The sequence below is a fragment of the Carica papaya genome, chromosome 4, assembly GCF_054855325.1.
Source record: "Carica papaya isolate Zhongbai chromosome 4, ASM5485532v1, whole genome shotgun sequence".
NCBI classification, from domain to species: domain Eukaryota; kingdom Viridiplantae; phylum Streptophyta; class Magnoliopsida; order Brassicales; family Caricaceae; genus Carica; species Carica papaya.
Window position 1 is genome coordinate 23,252,491 of NC_142312.1, and position 22,314 is coordinate 23,274,804.

General features: G+C 36.3%; 5 protein-coding genes and 1 pseudogene across 13 annotated transcripts; 3 read left to right on the plus strand and 3 right to left on the minus strand.

Moving 5' to 3' along the window:
* The first annotated feature begins 497 nt into the window (after positions 1 to 497).
* LOC110818356 (Pentatricopeptide repeat (PPR-like) superfamily protein) lies at positions 498 to 7,387 on the plus strand. Of its 2 annotated transcripts, none has more exons than XM_022047199.2 (8): positions 498 to 3,136; positions 3,820 to 3,964; positions 4,050 to 4,206; positions 4,796 to 4,923; positions 5,000 to 5,320; positions 5,420 to 5,608; positions 6,277 to 6,520; positions 6,875 to 7,387. In XM_022047199.2, the coding sequence occupies exon 1, from the start codon at positions 605 to 607 to the stop codon at positions 2,780 to 2,782; it is 2,178 nt and encodes a 725-aa protein (XP_021902891.1). In that variant the 5' UTR covers positions 498 to 604; the 3' UTR covers positions 2,783 to 3,136; positions 3,820 to 3,964; positions 4,050 to 4,206; positions 4,796 to 4,923; positions 5,000 to 5,320; positions 5,420 to 5,608; positions 6,277 to 6,520; positions 6,875 to 7,387. The 2 variants fall into 2 exon arrangements, with proteins under 2 accessions (XP_021902891.1, XP_021902892.1); XM_022047200.2 differs by having other exon boundaries at positions 498 to 3,081.
* LOC148266462 (protein transport protein SEC24 A-like) lies at positions 3,649 to 7,086 on the plus strand. The gene is made up of 9 exons (XM_088219104.1): positions 3,649 to 3,700; positions 3,820 to 3,888; positions 4,050 to 4,206; positions 4,796 to 4,923; positions 5,163 to 5,320; positions 5,420 to 5,608; positions 6,277 to 6,520; positions 6,770 to 6,874; positions 6,980 to 7,086. Exons 1-9 carry the CDS (start codon positions 3,649 to 3,651, stop codon positions 7,084 to 7,086), a joined length of 1,209 nt encoding a protein of 402 aa, XP_088075230.1.
* Positions 7,388 to 9,840: 2,453 nt separating the features above from the next.
* LBD22 (LOB domain-containing protein 22) lies at positions 9,841 to 11,303 on the minus strand. The gene has a single exon (XM_022047314.2). It carries the CDS (start codon positions 10,964 to 10,966, stop codon positions 10,166 to 10,168), a length of 801 nt encoding a protein of 266 aa, XP_021903006.1. The 5' UTR covers positions 10,967 to 11,303; the 3' UTR covers positions 9,841 to 10,165.
* A 121-nt stretch (positions 11,304 to 11,424) lies between these two features.
* On the minus strand, positions 11,425 to 14,230 carry MED9 (mediator of RNA polymerase II transcription subunit-like protein). 6 transcript variants are annotated; one of them, XR_002540402.2, is made up of 7 exons: positions 13,816 to 14,230; positions 13,651 to 13,713; positions 13,416 to 13,496; positions 12,975 to 13,033; positions 12,807 to 12,888; positions 11,853 to 12,112; positions 11,425 to 11,761 (listed from the first exon to the last, which is right to left on the minus strand). XR_002540402.2 is itself a non-coding variant. In XM_022047193.2 (6 exons), the coding sequence occupies exons 1-5, from the start codon at positions 14,089 to 14,091 to the stop codon at positions 12,831 to 12,833; spliced, it is 537 nt and encodes a 178-aa protein (XP_021902885.1). In that variant the 5' UTR covers positions 14,092 to 14,230; the 3' UTR covers positions 11,425 to 11,682; positions 12,807 to 12,830. The 6 variants fall into 6 exon arrangements, 5 of the variants coding, with proteins under 5 accessions (XP_021902885.1, XP_021902887.1, XP_021902888.1 ...); XM_022047193.2 differs by lacking the exon at positions 11,853 to 12,112 and having other exon boundaries at positions 11,425 to 11,682; XM_022047195.2 differs by lacking the exon at positions 11,853 to 12,112.
* Positions 14,231 to 14,307: 77 nt separating this feature from the next.
* LOC110818353 (uncharacterized) lies at positions 14,308 to 21,707 on the plus strand. Of its 3 annotated transcripts, none has more exons than XM_022047197.2 (2): positions 14,308 to 14,457; positions 21,278 to 21,707. In XM_022047197.2, exon 2 carries the CDS (start codon positions 21,285 to 21,287, stop codon positions 21,480 to 21,482), a length of 198 nt encoding a protein of 65 aa, XP_021902889.1. In that variant the 5' UTR covers positions 14,308 to 14,457; positions 21,278 to 21,284; the 3' UTR covers positions 21,483 to 21,707. The 3 variants fall into 3 exon arrangements, with proteins under 3 accessions (XP_021902889.1, XP_088074328.1, XP_088074327.1); XM_088218202.1 differs by having other exon boundaries at positions 14,373 to 14,487; XM_088218201.1 differs by having other exon boundaries at positions 14,375 to 14,457; positions 21,261 to 21,707.
* On the minus strand, positions 15,244 to 15,999 carry LOC148266463 (secreted RxLR effector protein 161 pseudogene; annotated as a pseudogene).
* Positions 21,708 to 22,314: the final 607 nt, after the last annotated feature.

Here is a 22,314-nt window from a genome sequence, read left to right on the forward strand (position 1 = left end):
ATTTATTTATTTATTTTTTCAATTCATAACGGAGAGAAAAGATATGTCCGCACAAATTTCATCATAGTGTGAGAATTAATCAACAATAATTTAACATTTATCTCAATGAACCATAAATATTAATCAACACTGAATAGGTATTTTTTTTTAAAATATAAATGATATATATAAATAAAATACAAAAAAAAATATATATTTATATTTATTTATTTGAATAACTAATTTTTAAAAAATTTACAATAATTGAGAGATTAAGCATGAGACTGAAAAATGAGAGCTTTATCTAAAAATTTTATTTAAAAAAATAAGAATATTTTAGCAATTCTATCATTTTATTATATAATAATTTAATTGAATAAAATATAAAAGTTTTAAAATATATGAAATTTGGAATATATATATTTCATATATTATTTAAGAAATTATTTAAGAAAAGCAGGAACAGAGAAAATGATGGAGACAATGACATTTTCCTCCTTCAACAACATATATATATATATACTTGCATACATATATATAATTAACGTAGATTTCTTCAACTAAAAAAACCTCCGACGTTGCGGTCTGTGCCTCCAAATTAACGGCTCTGCGAATCATCTTCTTCATGCTTCATGCTCTTTCTTCTCTACGTCCTTTATCCAACTCTTTACATCTTCATCTCCAACGTTCAATCTATATTAATCAACACCACAGCACCCACATTAGCAAATCATATTGGTCCTCTCTCCCTCTCAATGAGCGGCTCTTTTGGTTCGATAATCTTCTTCAACAATGCTGCGCAGTTCGACTCTGCAGACAAGTTCACCAACAGGTCATTGTCTCTGGTATGTACAATTCGGCGTTTTTGGCGGCGCGTGTCGTGTCAATTTATGCTCGGTTTGGGTTGCTTGTTGATGCACAAAACGTATTTGATACCTCTCCGTTTGGGTGTTTATCGAATTTGCTTCTGTGGAATTCAATTTTGAGAGCTAATGTCTCTCATGGGTATTATGAAAATGCCCTCCAACTTTATGTTAAAATGCGAAGATTAGGAGTTTTGGCCGATGGCTTTACATTTCCGTTGGTTATAAGGGCATGTGGGTTCCTGGCTAGTTCTAGTTCAGGCAAAATCGTTCACAGTCATATTTTGCAAATGGGGTTTCAACATCATCTTCATGTTGTAAATGAATTGTTGGGCATGTATGCGAAGCTCGGTCAGATGGATGATGCCCTCTATTTGTTTGATAGAATGACCGTGAGAAGCTATATTTCATGGAACACGATGGTTTCAGGGTTTTCTCTGAATTTGGACTGTGATGGTGCCTTTGAGATGTTTAAGCGGATGGAGTTGGAAGGTTTGGAACCAAACCAAGTAACTTGGACCTCACTTTTGTCTGGACATTCTCGATGCGGCCGGTATGGATGTGTTATTGAGTTGTTTGATATGATGAAGATGAGAGGTTTTAGGGCCAGTGCTGAAGTTCTCGCCGTTTTATTGTCTGTTTGTGACAATTTAGCTGCGTTGGACAGGGGCAGAATGGTTCATGGATGTGTTATAAAGAGTGGGTTTGAAGACTATTTGTTTGTCAAGAACGCTCTTATATGTTTGTATGGTAAGTATGGAGATGTGGCAAATGCAAAAGTTTTGTTTTCAGAAATGAGAAACAAGAATGTTGTGAGTTGGAATGCTTTGATTACATCATATGTAGAGACTGGTTTTTGTGATGAGGCTCTTGAAATATTCTCAGAGCTGGAAAAATCAAACGGTTCTTCAATGGAGAGGCCTAACATGATTAGTTGGAGTGCTATAATCAGTGGTTATGCTTCACAGGGAAGAGGGGAGGAGTCTCTGCAACTTTTTCGTCGCATGCAGCTTGCTCAGGTAATGGCCAATTGTGTTACAATCTCTAGTGTTTTATCAGTTTGTGCTGAGTTGGCAGCATTAAGTCTTGGTAAGGAAATCCATTGCCATCTACTTAGAGCATTCATGGATAATAACATTTTGGTTGGAAATGGCTTACTCAATATGTACATGAGATGTGGATCTCTCAAGGAAGGGCAGATAATATTTGAGAAAATTGATAACAAGGATTTGATCTCATGGAACTCATTGATCACGGGGTATGGGATGCATGGACAGGGTGAGAGAGCTCTAACAATTTTTAATGAGATGGTGGAAGCTGGATTCCATCCAGATGGAGTCACCTTTGTCGCTGTTCTTTCTGCCTGCAGCCACACTGGGCTTGTTGCAAAGGGCCGCAGGCTGTTTGATCTTATGACCAGAGTATTTGGGATAGAACCCCAGATGGAGCACTATGCTTGCATTGTGGATGTCCTTGGGCGAGCTGGGTTCTTGCAAGAAGCAATTGACATTGTGAAAGGCATGCCAATGGAACCCAATGCCTGTGTCTGGGGAGCTCTGTTAAATTCCTGTCGGATGCACAAAAATACAGAAGTTGCAGAGGGAGCCGCTTCTCGTCTTTTCCGTCTTGACTCAAAACAGAGTGGGAGCCATATGTTACTCTCTAATATCTATGCTGAAAGCGGGAGGTGGGAAGATTCTGCAAGGGTTAGAAGCTTGGTGAAGACAAAAGGTCTAAAGAAAGTGGGTGGGCACAGCTGGATACAAGTGAAAAAGAAGGTTTATGTGTTTTCAGCAGGGCAAACAGGGTTGGAGGAAATTCATGGTATCCTTCAGGAATTGGGTGGTGTAATGGAGAGCGAAGGCTTCAGGAGTGGTGAATGGTCTTTCAAAAAGAACGTTGATGCTGAAGAGTGGAGGTTGATACTGTGGGCAGAGTGAGCAATCATTTTTTGCTTAGCAACCATGAAATGACTTTCACAGGACAAAAACTTATCTCTTGAAGTCATAATGAAGGATATTAATTGTGGAAAAATATGGGCTTTCCTTCATTTTAAACATTTATTTGCAGAGTCAACTTGGAGGGAAATTGCTAATTTTTCAGCGTATGTCGCCATCTCTTGGTTTTGGTCGCCTAAAGCTACAAGGAGATGATCTTTGCGTTTATGGAACAGACAAGGAGCACCTTTAAGAGTGCCAGAAGATCCCTTCTATAAGCAGATGGCTACCCATTTTACTAAGTAGGGGTGAATTTATATGCATTCAGTGATTAGTAGACTGATATTGCCTCCATTGGTACGCAATCATTTCGTATCTGTAGTGTACAGCAGTATAAAAAATATTTTTGTTCTGAGTTAAGGCAGCGGATTTTATAGTTCTATTAGCTATAGGTTCCTAGCATTGATGTTTGAAATTCATTGTCTCAATAATGTTGGGAAGATGTCCAAGTTGTAATGGCTATTAACCAGTCTATATAGCATGTCTTGCTGGCAGATACTGGGTCCAAATGCTTAGTTATCCGTAGTCCTTCATGATTTTCTTGAGATTGCTTAAGCTTGGATCTTGTAATAAGTTGGTAACTTGGATGCTGATGGAGTCTGGGATCCAGATTTTCTGAAGTGTTATTTGAAAAAGGAATTAAAAAAAAAAAATTTAAGCTGTCTGCTATTGTTCCTAAGTATTAATTTGAAGGACAGGAAGAGTATATCCTGTTGTTTTTCATCCTCATGATACTTAAAATATGTTACTCTGAGATATAGAGAATCTCTTTAATTTAGTTAATTTGCCTTGCAACGGTGTTGATTAAGATGGTATACGGACAGAAGTTTATTGGTCTTATGATGGAGCACATATTCCATGGTTTAAATTGTTTTTCCAAATTGCTGTTTGCGTGCTACACATTTTCGAGGGTGCTGGATTCATGATGCTATACCTTATGCAATATTTTAATCTTTCATATTACTTTAATATACTTGTAGGAACTCTTGCAAAGTATACTGGAGGTCAGGTGTACTACTATCCAGGTTCTAATCAATTAGCGGAGAGAAGTGAAGCATGAGTTAGTGAGAAACCTTACAAGGGAAACTGCCTGGGAAGCTGTAATGCGGATAAGATGTGGAAAAGGTCTATTATCCTGCATTCAAACTGTGTTCTGTTCGAATTATAGAAATGCTAATTTTATTTTGTCATTGATTTTTGGTACTTGCAGGGATCTGGTTTACATCTTATCATGGGAACTTTATGTTAAGATCTATGGATTTGTTAGCGCTTCCAGCTGTGGATTGTGATCAAGCATACGCAATGCAGCTATCTCTTGAGGAGACTTTACTGACAACTCAAACTGTATACTTCCAAGTTGCTCTACTGTATCCTTCAAATGGGAATCTTTCAATGAAATTTGGAGATACAAATGTGCAGTTAATATTTCAGCTACCTTTAATAACTGAAAGAAGGACTTCTTTCTGGAAGTATATTTTATGTATGGCATGCATGTATTTATGGATTCGTATATATCTGTGTGTGTTTCTTTTTTTATGCATTTATTTATGTATATATGTAGATCTGAGTTTGTGTGCATGCCCATGCATGTGTATTTTATTCTTAGACAGTTGCTTGGGGCAGACTTCCATGTGTTTTCTTAGACAGGTAAACTATGTTAACGTCTCATTTCCGCGAACTTCATGCGCAATGGGACGTTGATTCTCATGTGCAGGCACTTTGCGTACTTCATGTCTTTCTCATTACGACTTACCAGAAATTTGTCAGTTTCTTCTTAGTGGGGAATTCTCAAAATAATACTAATAATACAATAATAATAATAATAATGAAACTAATAGGGAATTACTGAAACAAAAAACCAGCAGGTCAGCAGGGTATTACTTGAAAAAATTGGTAGCATAATATTTGAGAGTTAAGAATAGTTTGATTTTCTAAAGTTTCTTTAACAATTAAAAGTTACACTGCATCCTGTGGAGAGAGCCGCATCAGAATACGTACAGTAGCAGCTCCAGTAGTTTCAGATCTTGGGGAGATTTACTGCCAAGCTGACACGGGTGCCATTGTTTCTCTGTTTGCCAGGCTTGGTAGGTAAACAGGATGCCACTACAGGTAATGCCATGTATAACCTGGGATCTCTGCTAACGGATTGGTAATTTGCAGTAATTGAGAAGACCTTATCAAGTAAGCTGGAGGATGCATGAAACTCACTGCAAATAAGGATTGTTAAAGCTCTCAGAGAATACTGTAACCTCTATGCTGTACAGCATCACTTAGGGGCTAGGATGATATTCCCCGAGTCTTTAAAGTTCTTAGCTGCATATAGATTGGCACTTTGTAAATCAACCTCTTCGAGGAGGATATGCTGAGGCTCAGCTTGATGAATGCTGTGCAGCAGGTTACACCATGATGGCATTACCAGTTAAAAAACTGTTGAAGCTTTTATATCCTAGTTTGATTCGAGTTGATGAGTATCTCCTAAAGGTGGAAGTTTTTTCATGTTTAGTAATGTTTAAACTTCATTTTGATAATTTACAGAGTTTACAAAACTCTTAACATTTCATCCATATCTCATACATGCAGCCGTCTGGTAAAGATAATGACTTCAAAGAGAACTTAAAAAGGTTACCACTGAGTGCAGACAGCTTGGATTCCAGAGGTCTTTATATATATGACGATGGTTTTCGCTTTATTATATGGTTTGGTAGAACACTGCCACCGGGTATATCTGAGAGTCTTCTTGGGGCAGACTTTGCAGCAGAATTATCACGGGTATGTTGTTCATTATCAGTGTTCTTTACTCATTACTTAGTGTGTGCTCAGTTCCTATTTAGAATTGGTTTTATTAATGTTTTTAAGATGGCGATACTGGCCTTCAACATTTGAGAATTGATGTTCTCTTCTTTTATTAACTTTTGACTTGGATGTGGGTGCCGAAGTTTCCTATTTCATTGTTTAGCAGGAAAATAACCTAAATTTGGTTTTTTTATGGGTTTTGATTATCTGTGAAAGAGAGGACCTGGTGATATATATTTACAGTGAAACATTTAAAGCCCAACTGATTTCAATGTTTTGAGTTTGTGCCAGTATTATTGTGTAATAGGTTGACGGTAGCAGATGTATCAACCTATGACGATACAGCCTAAGCATTACTGAGTTATAGGGTGTCAATCAAATATAGATTGGTTTTGCCCTGAATATGTAATGTGATTGACTTGTAGTTGTCTTAAACATGCTGTCTTTTCTTGCATGGAGAGTCTTTGTGCAGGAACGTCCGTGTCAGAAATAGTTCCTTTTTCTGTAATGTTATTTTTGAAGTTTTGACTTTTCTCTGGTATTAGTAACAAATTCTTACTTATCCGACCAGAAAGAGAAAAATACGATATTGATTTCTCATTTAACCTATATGCTGTATGGTTGCGATGTTTTTGTTTTATCAGGTTATCCTTAGAGAGCATGAAAACGAAATGTCAAGAAAGTTGATGGGGATCCTGAAGAAAATTAGGGAGAGTGACCCTTCGTATTATCAGCTGATTTACCTTGTACGGCAAGGTGAGCAACCTCGAGAAGGGTCGCTTCTTCTCACAAACCTTGTTGAGGATCAGTTTGGTGGTGTCAGTGGTTATGTTGATTGGATTATGCAAATACACAGACAAGTCCAGCAAAAATGCATAGGAAGTACAGGTAAGGAATAATAAGGTTGATTTCCATATTCAGTTTAGTGTTCAGAAATTGCTTCAAAAGTTTTAAGACTCCTTGTGGACAGCAACTGCAAATGTTATTCCTTTTATAGGCAATTTAGTAAGTTGTCAAAATTTTAAAGTAATAGGGGTAATGAAGTTACTTTTTTGAGGATCATTAAGCTTTTGAATAATTCTAGATGGCTGGTTTCTACAAAGCTGAGCATAGTCTTTTTCAACTTTGTGGTTTAAGTCACTTTGTGGAAATGCTTTTTTGACCCCCTTGGTTTGCTGCTGATTTCAAAGCCACTGTTTAAACTAAGTTTCATACGTATGATGTTTTACTTCAATATTGCAGGTTGTTTCTCATTTGCTTGTGTTGTTGCCCATCTGTAAAGTGACCAAATGCATTGTCCAACATCAACTAAATAATAATGTTAAATCGATTTCATGGGCTGAATAGAAAAGTCAAAGCCGAGCTTGTCGTACTTGATTACCCTTTTGGGTTGGGTGGCTAAGTTGGATGACATTTATCAGGAGATAGACTTACAAAAGAATGTTGATTGTTGAAGATTCAATAAGTAGGGGTGTATTTCTAGCAAATACGATTTCATCGGTGAGTTTCATGGTCATAGATTCCTGCCAAAAGGCGAGATCATTAAAGTTTTTGTATGTGATAGATTTTATCTTTAGCAAAAATTTCTGCCAAGTTCTGTTATGTTTTTCTTCTATTTTTTAAACATTGAAAGGCATCAGCTTTGTGTTGCTGAGAGGTGAGACAGATCGCATATGAGATTGGTTCATGTTTCATGGCACTGATTTTGTTCTTGTTTTAATATTCTTAATGAAACCAAGATAAAAGATTCAATTTTTTTGGTCTATCATTCTTTTCTTGTTTGCATTCTTTTTGGAGGGCCTGCAAGCTAAATGAGAAATCAGCCCTTTGATTGAACACTAATTACCTCTAAGAAACAGAATTTTACAATGTATGAAATTAGTCTAAAATTTAGCATAAACTAATTTAAGGAAAAAAGAACAAAGAAAAAAATTGCAGCAACATCTATTTGACCATATGGAGAATAAGTAAATATGTCTGAAGTATTATCTCAAACAGGATAATCCCAAAGCTGTAAGCAACATATAATTCTCAAATATCAAACAAAAGAAAAATTAATTACTATCATTATATTTGGAGGGATCTTAGAAGAATAAATTTGTTGTGCCCTGTTAGAATTAGGTAGGTTGTTCAAGAAAACAACACATTATTTATTCCGGTAAGGTTGAAGATGCAATTATAATATTTCATCAATTAACATATAATAAAATGTCTTCCAGTACAAATATATGATTTTATACTTTTTTTGTAAACTGATCACTAGCAGTAAAATAATAATTGTAAAAACGAGTATAAGCTCTAATATAAATTTATATGATTCAGTTCAATATTTGGTATTATAATTTTTTTCATTTAAATAAAATGTTAATACTTCGTACATATTTAAAAAATTAAATTATTTGATTAAAAGACTTAACCAAAAAAAAAAAAAAAAAAACAAAGAGAATTCAAGAGTAAAAATATTCATGATACATTTCATATACAATGCAAAAAGAATCTCATCTCTTTTTATTTATTTCTCTTATTTTTTTCATATCCTATTTATTTATTTTTTCTCATGTGACTTTATAACTAGAATCCAATTTTATCAATTTAAGATTTTTAAATTAATAATTTAATTTATTATTTAATACAGAATTAAAGTTAATTAGAGTTTATATATTCAAATATTAAAAGTTCGTCAATCTCTATTTAGCTTACGCTCATTGTTTATAGGGTTTTGCTTTATGACCTTTTACTTTTATGTGTTAAGCTTAAAATTTTGCTTGAATATGAAGAATGTATCAATATAGAAATAACATATTATGTTTATTTTTATCAATTTGAATTTTTAAAGCAATTAGTATAATTTTTATTTATTCATAGAAATCTTGAAGATTAATAAAAATAAATTAAAATTTACAGATAAAATCCTAACTAAACTAACAGATTTACTCCATCCTTTGAGGGAACATTAATTACGTTATAACAATATTGTAATTATGTGAATTTTGAATGTATTATCATTTAATATGAAGATTAGTATTTTTTATGCAGAGACAATACATTACTTGTATATTGATTTGAGTAGAGGCATGCTAAAATAAATTGTATCGAGAGTTTATGAGGTTAAATAGGCTGTTGTTAACCTCATCGAAAATCAAAATCCCATGGAAGTGTATTTTTCAAAACTTAAGAGTTTGATTGATGAACTTGTTAATTATGAACGTATATCTAACTATATTTGTGGAGATTTGAGAGCCATTATTGACTATCAAGATAGGGATTATGTGATGAAGTTCTTCATGAACTTAGATGGTGAAGATTTAAGTGGCACAAATCATAATAAGCCACATAGGAGATCAAGAATACATGAAGGCTCAAGCCACATGAACTTGGAAACTCATGACCATAAAGGAAATCATCATGGTTACATAAGCTTAAGAGGTCACATGTTAACTTATATGAGGGGTCAGATCAAGACAATTCATGAGGAAGCTTGTCCACATGGAGAGAAGCTTATGAGAACCGAATTCATGGTGCATTTGGGCTATATAGATGTAATATCACTATGTCAAGTGTACCAAGCATAATATTATCGGCCAATAATATTATGCAGAAGGATGGATTCATGAAGAAGGAAATCTTGAGCAGGGGGAGATGACTTCTAATCCAAAAAAGCCAAACACCAGAAAGTCCTACTACTCATGGACTCTCAGTTATATTATTCATCAAAATATAACTGAGTTTTTTTTAACCTATAATCAACAAAAAATCTTACAACTTGCCAAATAGGTATCTACAAACAAGACATCAATGAGTCCTCAAGATCTTGGACTCAATTAATCTCATTGCTACACACTCCTTTTAATATGGACGGACATATTGGATGGACTTATGGAACATATTGAACATGTGAAGAATATAAAAATTAAATTAATACTTATATAACATATTATTTATCAAATTTAATCATTTGTAGTATTTAATATAATATATTAAATATAATTTTAGAATTCATAAATGGAGTGAAGTAAACACGGTTAAGAAATGAGTATCTATATTATTCACATTCACATCATAACACATAATAATCTATTAAATAATATAATTATAACCATTTTTTTTTTTAAAAATTTGATATGGCAGGAGATAATGAAAATATTATATATATTTATCTTATTTTCTTAACACAATTAAAAAACTAACAATTAGAAATTTTATTCCTTTTGAAATCTGAAAATTCTCTGTTTGAGCACAAATATTTCAAAAGCTGATTCATAGATTTACAAGTAAATAACCCAGAATTCTGCATACTATTTAAATAAGCTTTTAAACAGGTAAATAAAATTAATAAAAGTTCTATATGCCTAATCATTTGTCAGCAACATTGAAATGGAGTGATGAATACAGAAAAATAGCTTTGTGTACCTCAAGAACCAAGTAAGCTTGAGAAATGTAAGCCAAACAAATTAAACCAAAGGGAGGGACTATTCGTCAACCCACGTTGGAATATCTTCTCCCCTGTTTTTTGCCGCAAATTAAATTAATAGTCTAGGACGATATAAGCAACTGGGTTGATGCTACGAATCTCGTTTCCACTAACTCTTCAGGCTCAAACTTGATATGCTCATGTCTCTCACTACCCACCACTTCAACAACCGGCTCTGCATGTTCATCGCATTCGCTAACCAGATTATGCTTCACAATATTCCCAGATGATGAGGATGATGACAACAATGTTGAATCTTGCAAGGCCCATGCATTGACATCTTGCTGCAATTGGTGCTGATCGTCCACAACGTATTGTTGGTCTTGGTCATGAGGTTGAAGATAATCATTGTAAGACATGGAATTGTAAGAGGCGAAAGGATCTGGGTTGACAATGTCGCAGGCAAGGGTTTCGTGGGTTTCTTGCATCTGCAAATGTTGTTGTTGTTGTTGGACTTGTGCTCGGCAAATTGCGAGTTGATGAAGAACCATATCGAGTTCGGTCTTGGTGTACAAAATCTGATGGTGAAGGTCGCGTATGATCCGACAGCAACCGCCTACGGGATCTTTGGCACGGACATCAGACTGAATAATAATGGTGCGCATGGCGGCGTCCTTCTCAGGAGGGTCGAGGTTTCTGATGATCTTGGTGATGTTGCTAACGCCAAACAATTTATGAGCGTTGAGGAACTGCTGTTGGCGGTCGTGAGGGAAATAAGGAGCAAGAATGCAGTCGGGAGCACACTTTCTTCGCTGGTATTTACAGGCAGCGCAAGCTTGGGTGGTGGTGGTGCCGTTAGAAGCAATTCTTGGGATGTTGATGGGTGTTGTTTTTTTAGTTGTTGTTGTTGATGTGGGTGACATGATATTAAATGTTTTTGAAGAGGAAAGGAAGTGGAAGAGATATCGGCTGCGTTGCCGGCGGGGATGGTGGGGTAATTCTTTTCTTTTCTTTATTTTTTTTTGGGTTAACGATAGAGGTAACAAGTCTTTCTGGTTGGTTTGTTGTTGTTGGTGCCCTTACTTTTCTCCTGGTGGGAAGGGAGGAAAATTGGAGATGGAGAGAAATGGGGGGAGAGACAGACAGATTATAGGAGGGAATGAGATAGACATGGAGATGAAGATGGAGATCATGTTGACCCATTCAGTTATTTTTTGATATATTTATCTAACCGTCTTTGCCTCCTTGTCAATCTCTTCTTCCTTTTACAAATCAGTATTATCCCATTTTTACTCTTTGCAGATATATATATATATATATATATATATATATAAATTTAAAAAATCAGATAAGTTCTATTATATTTTTATCCCATGTAAAATATCGTGTAAAATACATTTTTATCCGTTTATTTCAAAAATAACCATAAATATTCAAAATACCATGGATAACTGGCATGCTAATATCAAACACATTTTGAGTCATATGAATTACACCTCTCCTCAGCCACAATACAGGGATGAACTCTGTTGCTCAACCAACCAAAAAGTATATAATTCCACACTCTTCCTACAAATACAGCTTTAGCTTTTCTGGGTCTCCTTCAAACCTTCCACGTATTATGATGCTCACCTTCATCCTATCAAGTAAGATTTGAAGAAGAAAAAACAACATCTCGACGTGAAATCAGAAGGCCAAAAAGATGAAAAGGCGTTAATCTGCTGAAAAAGTAACATATGAATAAGTTTCTTCCTGTTTGAATCAAGAATGTACCAGTAATCCAGTAATTATTACGTGACAAAGACTTACTACTCTTTGGTTGGTTGAATCAGAATTACTTTGTTCTTGTGATTACTTGAGAAGTAGCAGATTGTTGATAAACAATGAGAGAAGGCTTAATCTAGATAACTAGTGTAGAAATGTGGTTTGATAAAATGAGTACTCACCCACCAAAGACACAAGATCTACTCCCAATTGTTTCCTTCTTTACCAATGTTCGGCCATTCACATACATCAATGCCTATGAGCTAATTTGATTAAACACCAAGCATGAACCATTTGTACAAAGTCTGAGCAAATAAGAAATAGCACCATGTTACATTCAGAAACACTACTATCAAGCGGGCATTTACCTCAGTGCCTCCAGAATGGCAGCACACACACACACACACACACAAGACATACATGAGACAGCAGTGAGCCATGGTTAAAAAAAGTTTTCAGCTTGTTAGAACAACAGGAAACTAAATATTAATGTGTTCCTCGAAAGAAAGAAACAGGAATATCAATATTACTTTTTACATTGCTGTGTTGTAGGAAGCAATTTTTGGCATTCAGCAAAAATGTTTTTTACACATCAATGTTCTGAAACTTATTTAAGACCAGACAACCGGAGGAAATAATTCCCCTTGCTCATGTGCATTATAGAGACGCCATTTGATGGTTTTACTTTTTATACATATACTGCTTGTGTACATATATTCTTTATACATACTAAATACATTAAAACATTACACTGAGAAACCAAAAAGGGGATAAACAACTTGTTAACTTCACAGAGGTGGGTTGATATTGATGCTAGGCGAACATGTTTGATTATAAGCCTAAGTTTATCAAAAAAAAAAAAAGAAAAATATCATGTTCCGAAAAAGATGCAAATTTCCATCTTCACAAAAAATGCAAAACTTAGGCCTGCATAACAGCTGGGAAAAGAACTCAGCCGATGTAACATTCATTAGTAGTGAGAGCAATATATTTTGCTACCTTGTTAGGCAGGGCGACAAGCAGTTATAGCTCAGTCTTGACAATGTCTTCAACAGAGTTTCTAAACTTTGCAATGAGATCCCTGGTATAAAAAATTCAATATAAAAGCATGAATTTATCAAGACAAAAACAAAATACAGGATAAAAAAATTTCAGGACAACAGCAACCTCCTTTGATTCAGCAATTGTTCACTTTCCTCAAGCTTTTGCTTCTGTCCTTCAACAGTCTGCATCAAACATTACAAATTCCCATTTACAGTAAGAAAACTAGTCAAACATTCAAATGGATTTCAAAATGAGTAGATCCCCGATCATCTCATGAAATCCAATCCCTCACATTATTTCTATGTGAATTTATCAAAGTGCTAAACATTTTGAAGGCAGATATGCACCATTGAAATCAAAACTGATAGTAAAATTTGAATTATTCAGTTAGAGGTATGTGCAAACTTAATAATATCCATAATATCTAACTAGAGCTCACATGGCAATCAAGGTTTTTTTTTTCTTTTTTTTTTTTTTAATCTTTTCAATGACGGAGTTAAGCAGTAAAATAAAAAGTGAGCGATTTCCAGGAGCCTAGTGCCTTTAAGAGGAATTGACAATTACCATGGCCTTAGTGCTGATGGATCCGGCAATCGAGTTTAGCAGCTGCTGACACTTCTCAAACTGGTTGTTCAAGTCATTAACCTTTTCCCACCCAAATAAAAAAAAATAGAAAAACAAAAATCAACAATCTTCCCATGTAAACAATCGAACTCCACGAAACCCACAAGAAGCCGTAGCCAAACCAAATTTCGCCAAGCATATAACAGAAAAAAAATGACGAAGAAGAAGAACAAACCAACGCGTCAGAGTGCTGGTCCCTCGTTCCATTCTCGATAGCATCCGCTAAATTCTCCACTACCTACGAACGCATTCATTAATATATCAAGCAAAAAGATCAACCAAGCACACATAGAATAGATGAACATGCATGGACATGGTGAGGATCTAATTAGGGCGTTACGGGGAGGAGGTGGAAGTGCGAGGCAAGTGACTGGTGGTGATGGTTTTGCTGCTGCTGCTGTTGTATGGTCCGCTGTTGCTGTTGCTGTTGCGCCTGCTGCAACTGCTGTTGTTGATGAAATTGCTGTTGTTGGAATTGCTGCTGTTGCTGTTGATAGTGAAATTGCTGCTGCTGCTGCTGCTGGAGAAATATATGATCCTGATTTGATGGTGTCGATGTATTACTGTGAGTCTGCACGTTTGGAATCATTGCCCACCCACCTCCGAATTGATCCATCGTCCCTCTCTCTCCCGCCGTTGAGCAGCAAGTGCTAAACAGGGCTTCTGAAATACAGAGGATCTGTGAAACGATGGCGTTTCACTGGAAAGACGCGATGAGGAACTCTGACCTCTTATCAACCGAATACATACGAACACGCCCCATATGTTTTATAGATTAAACGACAGCGTTTAAGGTAGACTGCTCCACTGGTTGCACGTCGTCGGTTGGAGTTATGGGGAAGACAAAACGGTGCGTTTTACTGACAATTTGTGCCTCTCGTTTACTCTTGTAAATATTCTATCAATCCATACCTGGTCATTTTTCTTTTCTTTATTTCCTTTTTCCGGGAACAGATCGACCTCCTCTTCTTTCGGACTTTAGGTTCGTCTTCTTACCCTTCAAATTATATCGGTAATGCTATGTTGGGTTTCTCTTCTTGCATAATCTCCTTTTATGTATATTTTTGTGGGGTTTTCTGGAATTTGATGATCCGGTGTGGGAAGTTACTTAATTGGAAGGTTGAAAGTTATAAGCAAAAATTCTCTCTCAACTCTAAATGTAATGTCCAAATGAAGCATTAAAATGTCGTTTTCCAGATACACAAGTATTGACTCAGAAAAGTTTTGAGGTTAATTTCAAAGTGTGCTTACGCTTTTGCGGTTTATTAGCAAAACGTTACTGGCGAAGTATATTGCTGACTGAAAACTGAGCGAGGGAAGTTTTTGAAAAGAAAATAGCGTTTGCCTCGTTGAGATTTTCTGTTGAAAAAGGGAATTTCTTCGAAGAATATGTTTGTTGATCGAAAGCGAAAATAAGCTTCAAGAGAAGCTCTGTGATTGAACAAACTTAGAGAGAGAAGGTTGAAGAGAGTGAGGGCAGCAAAACAGAGCAGGCTTATGCAGCTGCCTCTGTTTTACTGTTCTGCAGAGACGTGTTTTTGCTGGAGAGAAGAAGAAGATATGTTCTCTTTTTTATTTTAGCATATATATATAAGCCATACAAATTTAAACTGATTACATCAATCAACCGATCAAATCAAATCCTCAGAAAATTATGCATACATATCGCATGAAATTTACGTATTCTACTGTGATTCAACTTCACGGTGGATTTCATTTTTTGAATTTAAACTTTAACAGAAAAAATCATTAATTTTAACACTCCCCCTTAATGACTTTTTTCACCAATCCCCACCTTTTCCCGCAAATCCTCAAATTTAGCTTTAGACAGGGCCTTGGTTAGAATGTCTGCAAGCTGATCATTGGAGGAGCAATGTATCAGCTTTATTTCTTGATTCCTCTCAGCCTCACGTATAGCATGATACTTAACGTTGATGTGTTTAGTTCTCCCGTGCATTACAGGATTTTTAGCAATGGCAATTGCAGACTTGTTGTCTACATACAATACTGTAGGTGTTTGTTTGTCCAGCTTTAGATCGTTGAATACCTTCCTCAACCAAATTGCTTGGTTAGTTGCTGTAGCTGCGGCTACATACTCAGCCTCAGCTATGGACTGAGCCACAGTATCCTGTTTCTTAGATGCCCATGAAAAAACACCGGAGCCTAATTTAAACAAGTATCCAGTTGTGCTACGTGCATCTTCTACACTTCCTGCCCAGTCACTGTCACTGTAGCCGACTACTCCACCTTCAGCTCTTGCTTTGAATTGAATACCAAAATTCCAGGTTCCTTTCAGGTATCTCAGCACATGTTTGGCAGCTTGTAAGTGTGATTCTCTCGGTGAAGCCATGTACCTTGAAAGTAAACTCACTGCAAACAAAATGTCTGGTCTGGTAGCTGTGAGATACAGAAGGCTCCCAATCAGACTTTTGTAATTTCTCTCTTCGACTTTGCTACCTTTCTCGTCCTTTGACAATTTCAGATTGGACACCAGTGGTGTAGATACTGATTTACAGTGATTCATGTTAAATTTATTTAGTATTTCTTTGGCATACTTGCCTTGTGAAAGAAAAATACCCAAGCTGCTTTATTGAATCTCCATTCCTAGGAAGTAGGTAGCTTCCCCAAGATCAGACATCTCAAATTCATTTTCCAATTTCTGCTTGAACTCTATCATTTTCCTTTTGTTGCTGCCTGTCACCAGTATATCATCAACATATACTGCAGTGATAAGTCGGTTTTCATCTTTATTCACATACAGTGTATTTTCTGTCATGCTTCTCTCAAACCCACAGTGAAGTAAGTATGTATTTAACTTATCATACCAGACTCGTGGAGCCTGTTTGAGGCCGTATAGGGCCTTGTGAAGAAGATAGACGTGACTCTCCTTTCCAAGTTGAATAAACCCCGGTGGTTGCTCAACATAAATTTCTTCATTCAGTTTACCATTCAAGAAGGCCGATTTCACATCCAAGTGCATCACACTCCAACCAAACTGAGCTGCCATGGCTAGAATGAGTCTAATTGTTTCATATCTGGCCACAGGAGCAAAGGTTTCTGTGTAGTCGATTCCTGGAAGCTGAGAGTATCCCTTTGCCACAAGCCGTGCCTTGTGCTTGTTTGTTGTCCCGTCCGGATTGAGTTTCACTTTGAACACCCACTTTACTCCAATTGGTTTTTTGTTTATACTTAATTTTACCAGTGTCCAAGTATTGTTTTTGTCAATCATCCTGATTTCCTCTTCCATAGCAAGTCTCCACTCTTGCTCCTGAAGTGCTTCCTCAACAGAGGAAGGTTCTTTTGAGGCAAAATTGCACCTTTCATAGATGTCAGCCAGACTTTTAAATTTTATTCTCCCTTCTGCTTCACATTCTTCATCTTCTTCATCTTCTTCATCACTCTGAGTTGGGTTTGATACTGTCATTGATTTCTTTCCTTCTTCAAATGTGATACAGTCTCGTTCGACTTTCTGTTTCTCCCAATTCCAGTAGCTGTTTTCATCCACCGTTACATTTCTTCGAATCATTAGCTTGTTGGTTTTCAGGTTTAGAATTCTGTATGCTTTTGCTTCAGTACTGTATCCCAAAAATACTCCCAACTCAGCCTTCATTTCTAGCTTGGATCTCCTGTCATCCGAGACATGGCAGTAGCACACTGATCCAAACACCTTTAGATATTTTGTTGATGGTTTGATGCCACTCTAAGCCTCTACCGGTGTCATGTGCTTTACAGCCTTTGTAGGCAGCATGTTGAGCAGGAACACAGCAGTGTTCACTGCCTCAGCCCACAAGGCTTTAGGCAGGTGCTTGTCAGCAAGCATGCTTCTTGCCATTTCCATAATGGTTCTGTTCTTCCTCTCCGAGACACCATTTTGTTGAGGAGAATATGGTGCCGTGAGCTGCCTTTTGATCCCATTCTCAGAACAGAAATCATTGAATTTGCTGGAATTGAATTCAAGCCCATTATCTGTCCTTAGACACCTCAGTACACTGCCACTTTCCTTCTCTGCAATAACCTTGAGCTTCTTGAATTCACCAAAAATTTGAGCTTTATTCTGCAGGAAACAAACCCAAATCATCCTGGAAAAATCATCTATGAACAAGCCAAAATACCTGCAACCACTCATGGAGTTTTCTGTCATTGGACCACAAATGTCAGAATGGATAAGTGCCAGCTTCTTCTTTGCTCTCCAATCTGCTTGCGAAGGAAATGAATTCCTTGCCAATTTCCCTAGCTGACATGCACCACATCATGTCTCAGTGACTGCAATATTTGTGAAGTCCTTAGTTAGACCTCCCTTCTGCAGTTGTTGTAGCCCAGCCGCATGAAAATGCCCAAGGCGCCTGTGCCAAATCTCACCTTCAGTTACAGAGACAACACTGGCTCTCTCAATTACTTCTCTGAGTTTCAAGGAGTAGACTTGATTCTTCTTTTGGATGAAAGCAATCAAGCGATCCTCAGGATCATATATCCTGCAGCAGTTATCCTTGAATCCAACCGAGTAGCATCGATCAGTCATCTGATTCACACTGAGAAGATTCTGTGAGAGTGTAGGAACAAAATTTACATCAGTGATAAATTTTCTGCCTTCCTTGGTTTCAATGGCAATGTTGCCTTTGCCCTTGATGGTTTCCAGCATGCCATTTCCAAGTCTTACTTGGCCTGTTGCTGATTTGTCAAGTGACATAAACATGGCTTCATTCTTGCACATGTGAGAAGTGCAACCACTATCAACAACCCAGAGGCTGTCGTCTTCCACTGTCAATTCACTTGAAGCAACAAGAATTGTATTTTGCTCACTGGATATCTCAGTAACATTTACATGTTGCAACTCCTGCTTAGATTGTGCAGCTTCCAGCTTTTGTTTTTGCCTACAGAACTTCTCCTTATGGCCAAGTCTTTTGCAGAAGTTGCATTGGACAGCTTTCTTTCCCTTATACCAGCATTCACTCTCTAAATAATTTGTGAGGGTGCAGATGTTGCAAGGAGGATACTTCTTCTGTTTTCTGGAATTTTGGTTTCCAGTTTGATTTCCTCCATTCCTTCTGCCTTGATACTGATTTGAAGGCTCATTCAATAGGTACACGAGCATGCATGTTGATACGTTGCTCCTGTGATTGCAACTTATTGATTAGTTCAGTTGAAGAAATCTTATCAATATCTGCAAGTTCCTCAAAGGCTGAGATTTTAGACTCAAATTTTGGTGGTAAACTTATAAGAATTTGTTTTATCACCCTTGATTAAGGAAAGTCCTCCCCCAACAATCTCATTTTATTCACAATATCCGAGAGTTTGGAGGCATAGTCCCTAACAGACTCATTTTCTTGCATTCTGAGTAAAGCAAATTCACTTTTTAGCCTCAGTAGTTTGATCTTCTTGCTTCTGTCTCCTCCATCAAACTCTTTCTTGGGTGATTCATAGTTCATAATCCTAGAGAAAACCCTGTCCGAAACCGCTGAGAAGAGGCAGGCAATTGCTTTTGGTTTCTTGGCCTTCTCTTCCTCGTGCCTTTTAATCTGGTTCAATGTAGCAGTTTCTTGTAGTGGGTTTAGTTCGCTATCGTCTATAATAACATCCCATAAACCCAGAGCTTGGAGGTGAGCTCGCATCTTTATTGCCCACACATGGTAATTTTCTCCGTTGAACTGCGGAGCAGGGGTAGTTCCTGAGGTAGCCATCGGGTTTAAGAAATTTTTAATTCACCTGAGACGTAGGAGAACCTGGCTCTGATACCACTTGTTGATCGGAAGCGAAAATAAGCTTCAAGGGAAACTCTGTGATTGAACAAACTTAGAGAGAGAAGGTTGAGGAGAGAGAGGGCAGCAAAATAGAGCAGGCTTATGCAGCTGCCTCTGTTTTACTGTTCTGCAGAGACGTGTTTTTGCTGGAGAGAAGAAGAAGTTATATTCTCTTTTTTATTTCAGCATATATATATAAGAAATACAAATTTAAACTGATTACATCAACCAACCGATCAAATCAAATCAAATCCTCAGAAAATCATGCATACATATCGCATGAAATTTACGTATCCTACTGTGATTCAACTTCACGGTGGATTTTATTTTTTGAATTTAAACTTTAACAGAAAAAATCATTAATTTTAACAATGTTGGTGAGGAGGGATTTCTTGATGTTTGATGAAAATAATAAGTATTTGCTTAAAAAATTGGAATGCATGAGAGTTTCTTCTGATGTTTGTATATATCAATAGAATGATATGGATGCTAGGCAATTTTTGTTTAGCATTTTACGAATAGTGGGTACTCTGTAATTTGGAGCAAACACTTTATAGAGTTGCTGGCTTAAGGGGTCAAAGTGCTTGCCAAAAATTATTATCTTCTAGTCCCCTGAAAAAATCGTACTTAGGAAGAAGGCAAGCATGTCAAGTTGGAACCTATTTATTTCTTCGTGTTGAAGCCCCCAACATTCCTGCCACTTATGGAGCTTCGTAGCTGAGATTAGCAGTTTTTTGCTTGAGTCCTTGTGTTTAGAATGGGCTATGAATCAGATAGGTAGGACAAATATTCCTTGGAAACAGCATGTGAAAGATGTTAGTCCTCTTGAGACAAAATCTTCTGTCAGGAGCTAGACTGAGTACAAGAAAATGCATGAATTATGAAGACTCTGGATATCTGACAGTTGGATTTGTGTTCTATAGTGGAACTTGATATAAAGCTGCTTTCGTTCAATAGATGTATTGGATTTAAACTAGTACTTGTGACCGTAACTTGAATAGAATCTGTTCTGTAGACTAGTACTTTTGTGTTCTTGAGTTCTTAAGGACACAGGTTTCTGCCTGATGCTTTGTTCAAAAACAAAATACCTGAAATTGGAACTCAGCTTCAAGCTCAAGCAATAGAGTGGGATATGCTGGTTCGGATTCATATTGAATAAAATTCTATCAAATGGAAGGCAAATGTTGAATTGGATAACAACTACCGAGTATAGATCTAGGGTCTAGATATGGTGAAAAGAATAGGCATAACTCAGGCTCCAGTTCTGTTATCGTCACTGTGGTATAGGTTAACAAGATATGCCAGAGAAAGTTAGCATCAAGTTTGGATGGTCATCATAGAAAGTCGAGTACTTGGCTATGACTTGTGGGCTTCAACCAATGGGTAAAACTTCTTGGCAGTCAATTTAAGCTTTCCACATTCATTATCAATTGGAAGATTATGTTGTTCCTGAGGTTTAACAGTTATAGGGATTCTTTTTTACCTGAATCCTTCAAGAAAAAAAGAAGAAGAAAATGAACATAAAATTCCTCTGTTATTGTGGTTCTGATGATAGGTTGTTACATTTACATAAATCAAACTGACATTACAGCAACCTTCATCCTGGCAAGTCTCACATTCTTCCCAGTTATGTAAGATATTGTTTCATGACATGGCATATGTTGTTGTAGGGTATATATTCCTGCACAACAGGGAATGAACTAAAAATGAAAACAAAGAGAATAAACATGGAGAACCACCTGTAAGTTTTTCACTATTAAGAACCCCTTACTATTATTTCCTTACATAGCACAGGGTAAGGAGAAAAATAAAAAATTGCAAGAATATTTCCCACCTATGTACGAGGAGATACGGAAGTATAATTTTTTTTTTTTTCAGTTTTTAGTGATGAATAATACAAAACAGTGGTTTCTAAGCCCAAGCTTTTCTTTTTTGGATGCTCCTTTTCTGTATTCTCTGGATGCTGATGTTTATTGGCTTGGATTTTGGCTTTCTTTTTTCTAATTTCCCCAGTATTGATACTGTAGAGGTTATGACTGTGAAATAGAATATCAATAATTGCAGGTACAATATGGCAGTAAAACCAACAGTTGCATTGAGGGCTATATTTGTTGGAGGCATAGCTGTATTTGCCAAAGTTGCAGGGGCAATGAAGGCAGCTGGTGGTGCAAAACTTGGAGCAGCAGCGACAGCCATGACAATGGCTGCGACTGCTGCTATATCGGGGTCAAAACAGGATCAAAAGGATAGTTCCAAACCTCCCTCATAATAACTATAATAGCTTCTTCTGAATTTCCCACACTTTTGTGGTGGGTTTTTTTTTAAACCAGCTACATTTTGAGCATAGTTGGCAGCATACAAGCCATGTTTAAATGGTAGCTTTGACTATAAGAAAATGCTCAGAATTTAAATACTTGAAATAAAGAAACAAGAGCCTTGATGTGCATGAAATGAACATTCATTTTCAAATGTGATGAAATTAAGATTCACTGGAGGATCAATTTTCCTGCAGACTGCACACTTCAACTTTCAAGTTAATGCACCACTTATGAAAATATAATACAGTTCTACCTATTTCTTTTTTTAAAAAAAGGAAAATAGCTGTTTATGTGATGTGAATTTATTTGCAAAATTGAACTGGAAAGATATTAGTAAAGAGTATTTTTTATTATTCTCTTATAACATTTTTTAATCTTATAAAATTAAATTTAATAAAATATAACAATGATATTTTATTTTATATATCTTTAAACTTTTAACTATCCAAACCGAGAAAAAATTTTCCTTTTATTTTCTTTCTATCTCGTATAAACATAATATTCTAAATAACCATAAACATTTAATTGGATTACTCGATTTTGACTATTTGATTACAGAGTTTATGCTTCTTTATGACATGACAAGCTTCATGTTTGTTTACCTTTAATATTTAATCCGAGAGCTTCCCTTATGACCTAAAGTTCTTTTTAGATCACTAATATTGTTTTTATTGTGAAGACTTAACATATCATAAGAACGAATGAAGTTATCATCACGCAAAAGACTTTACATATCAATTGTCTTTTTCAGTCAGACTTATCACTTGGAATAAGTGACTTTTC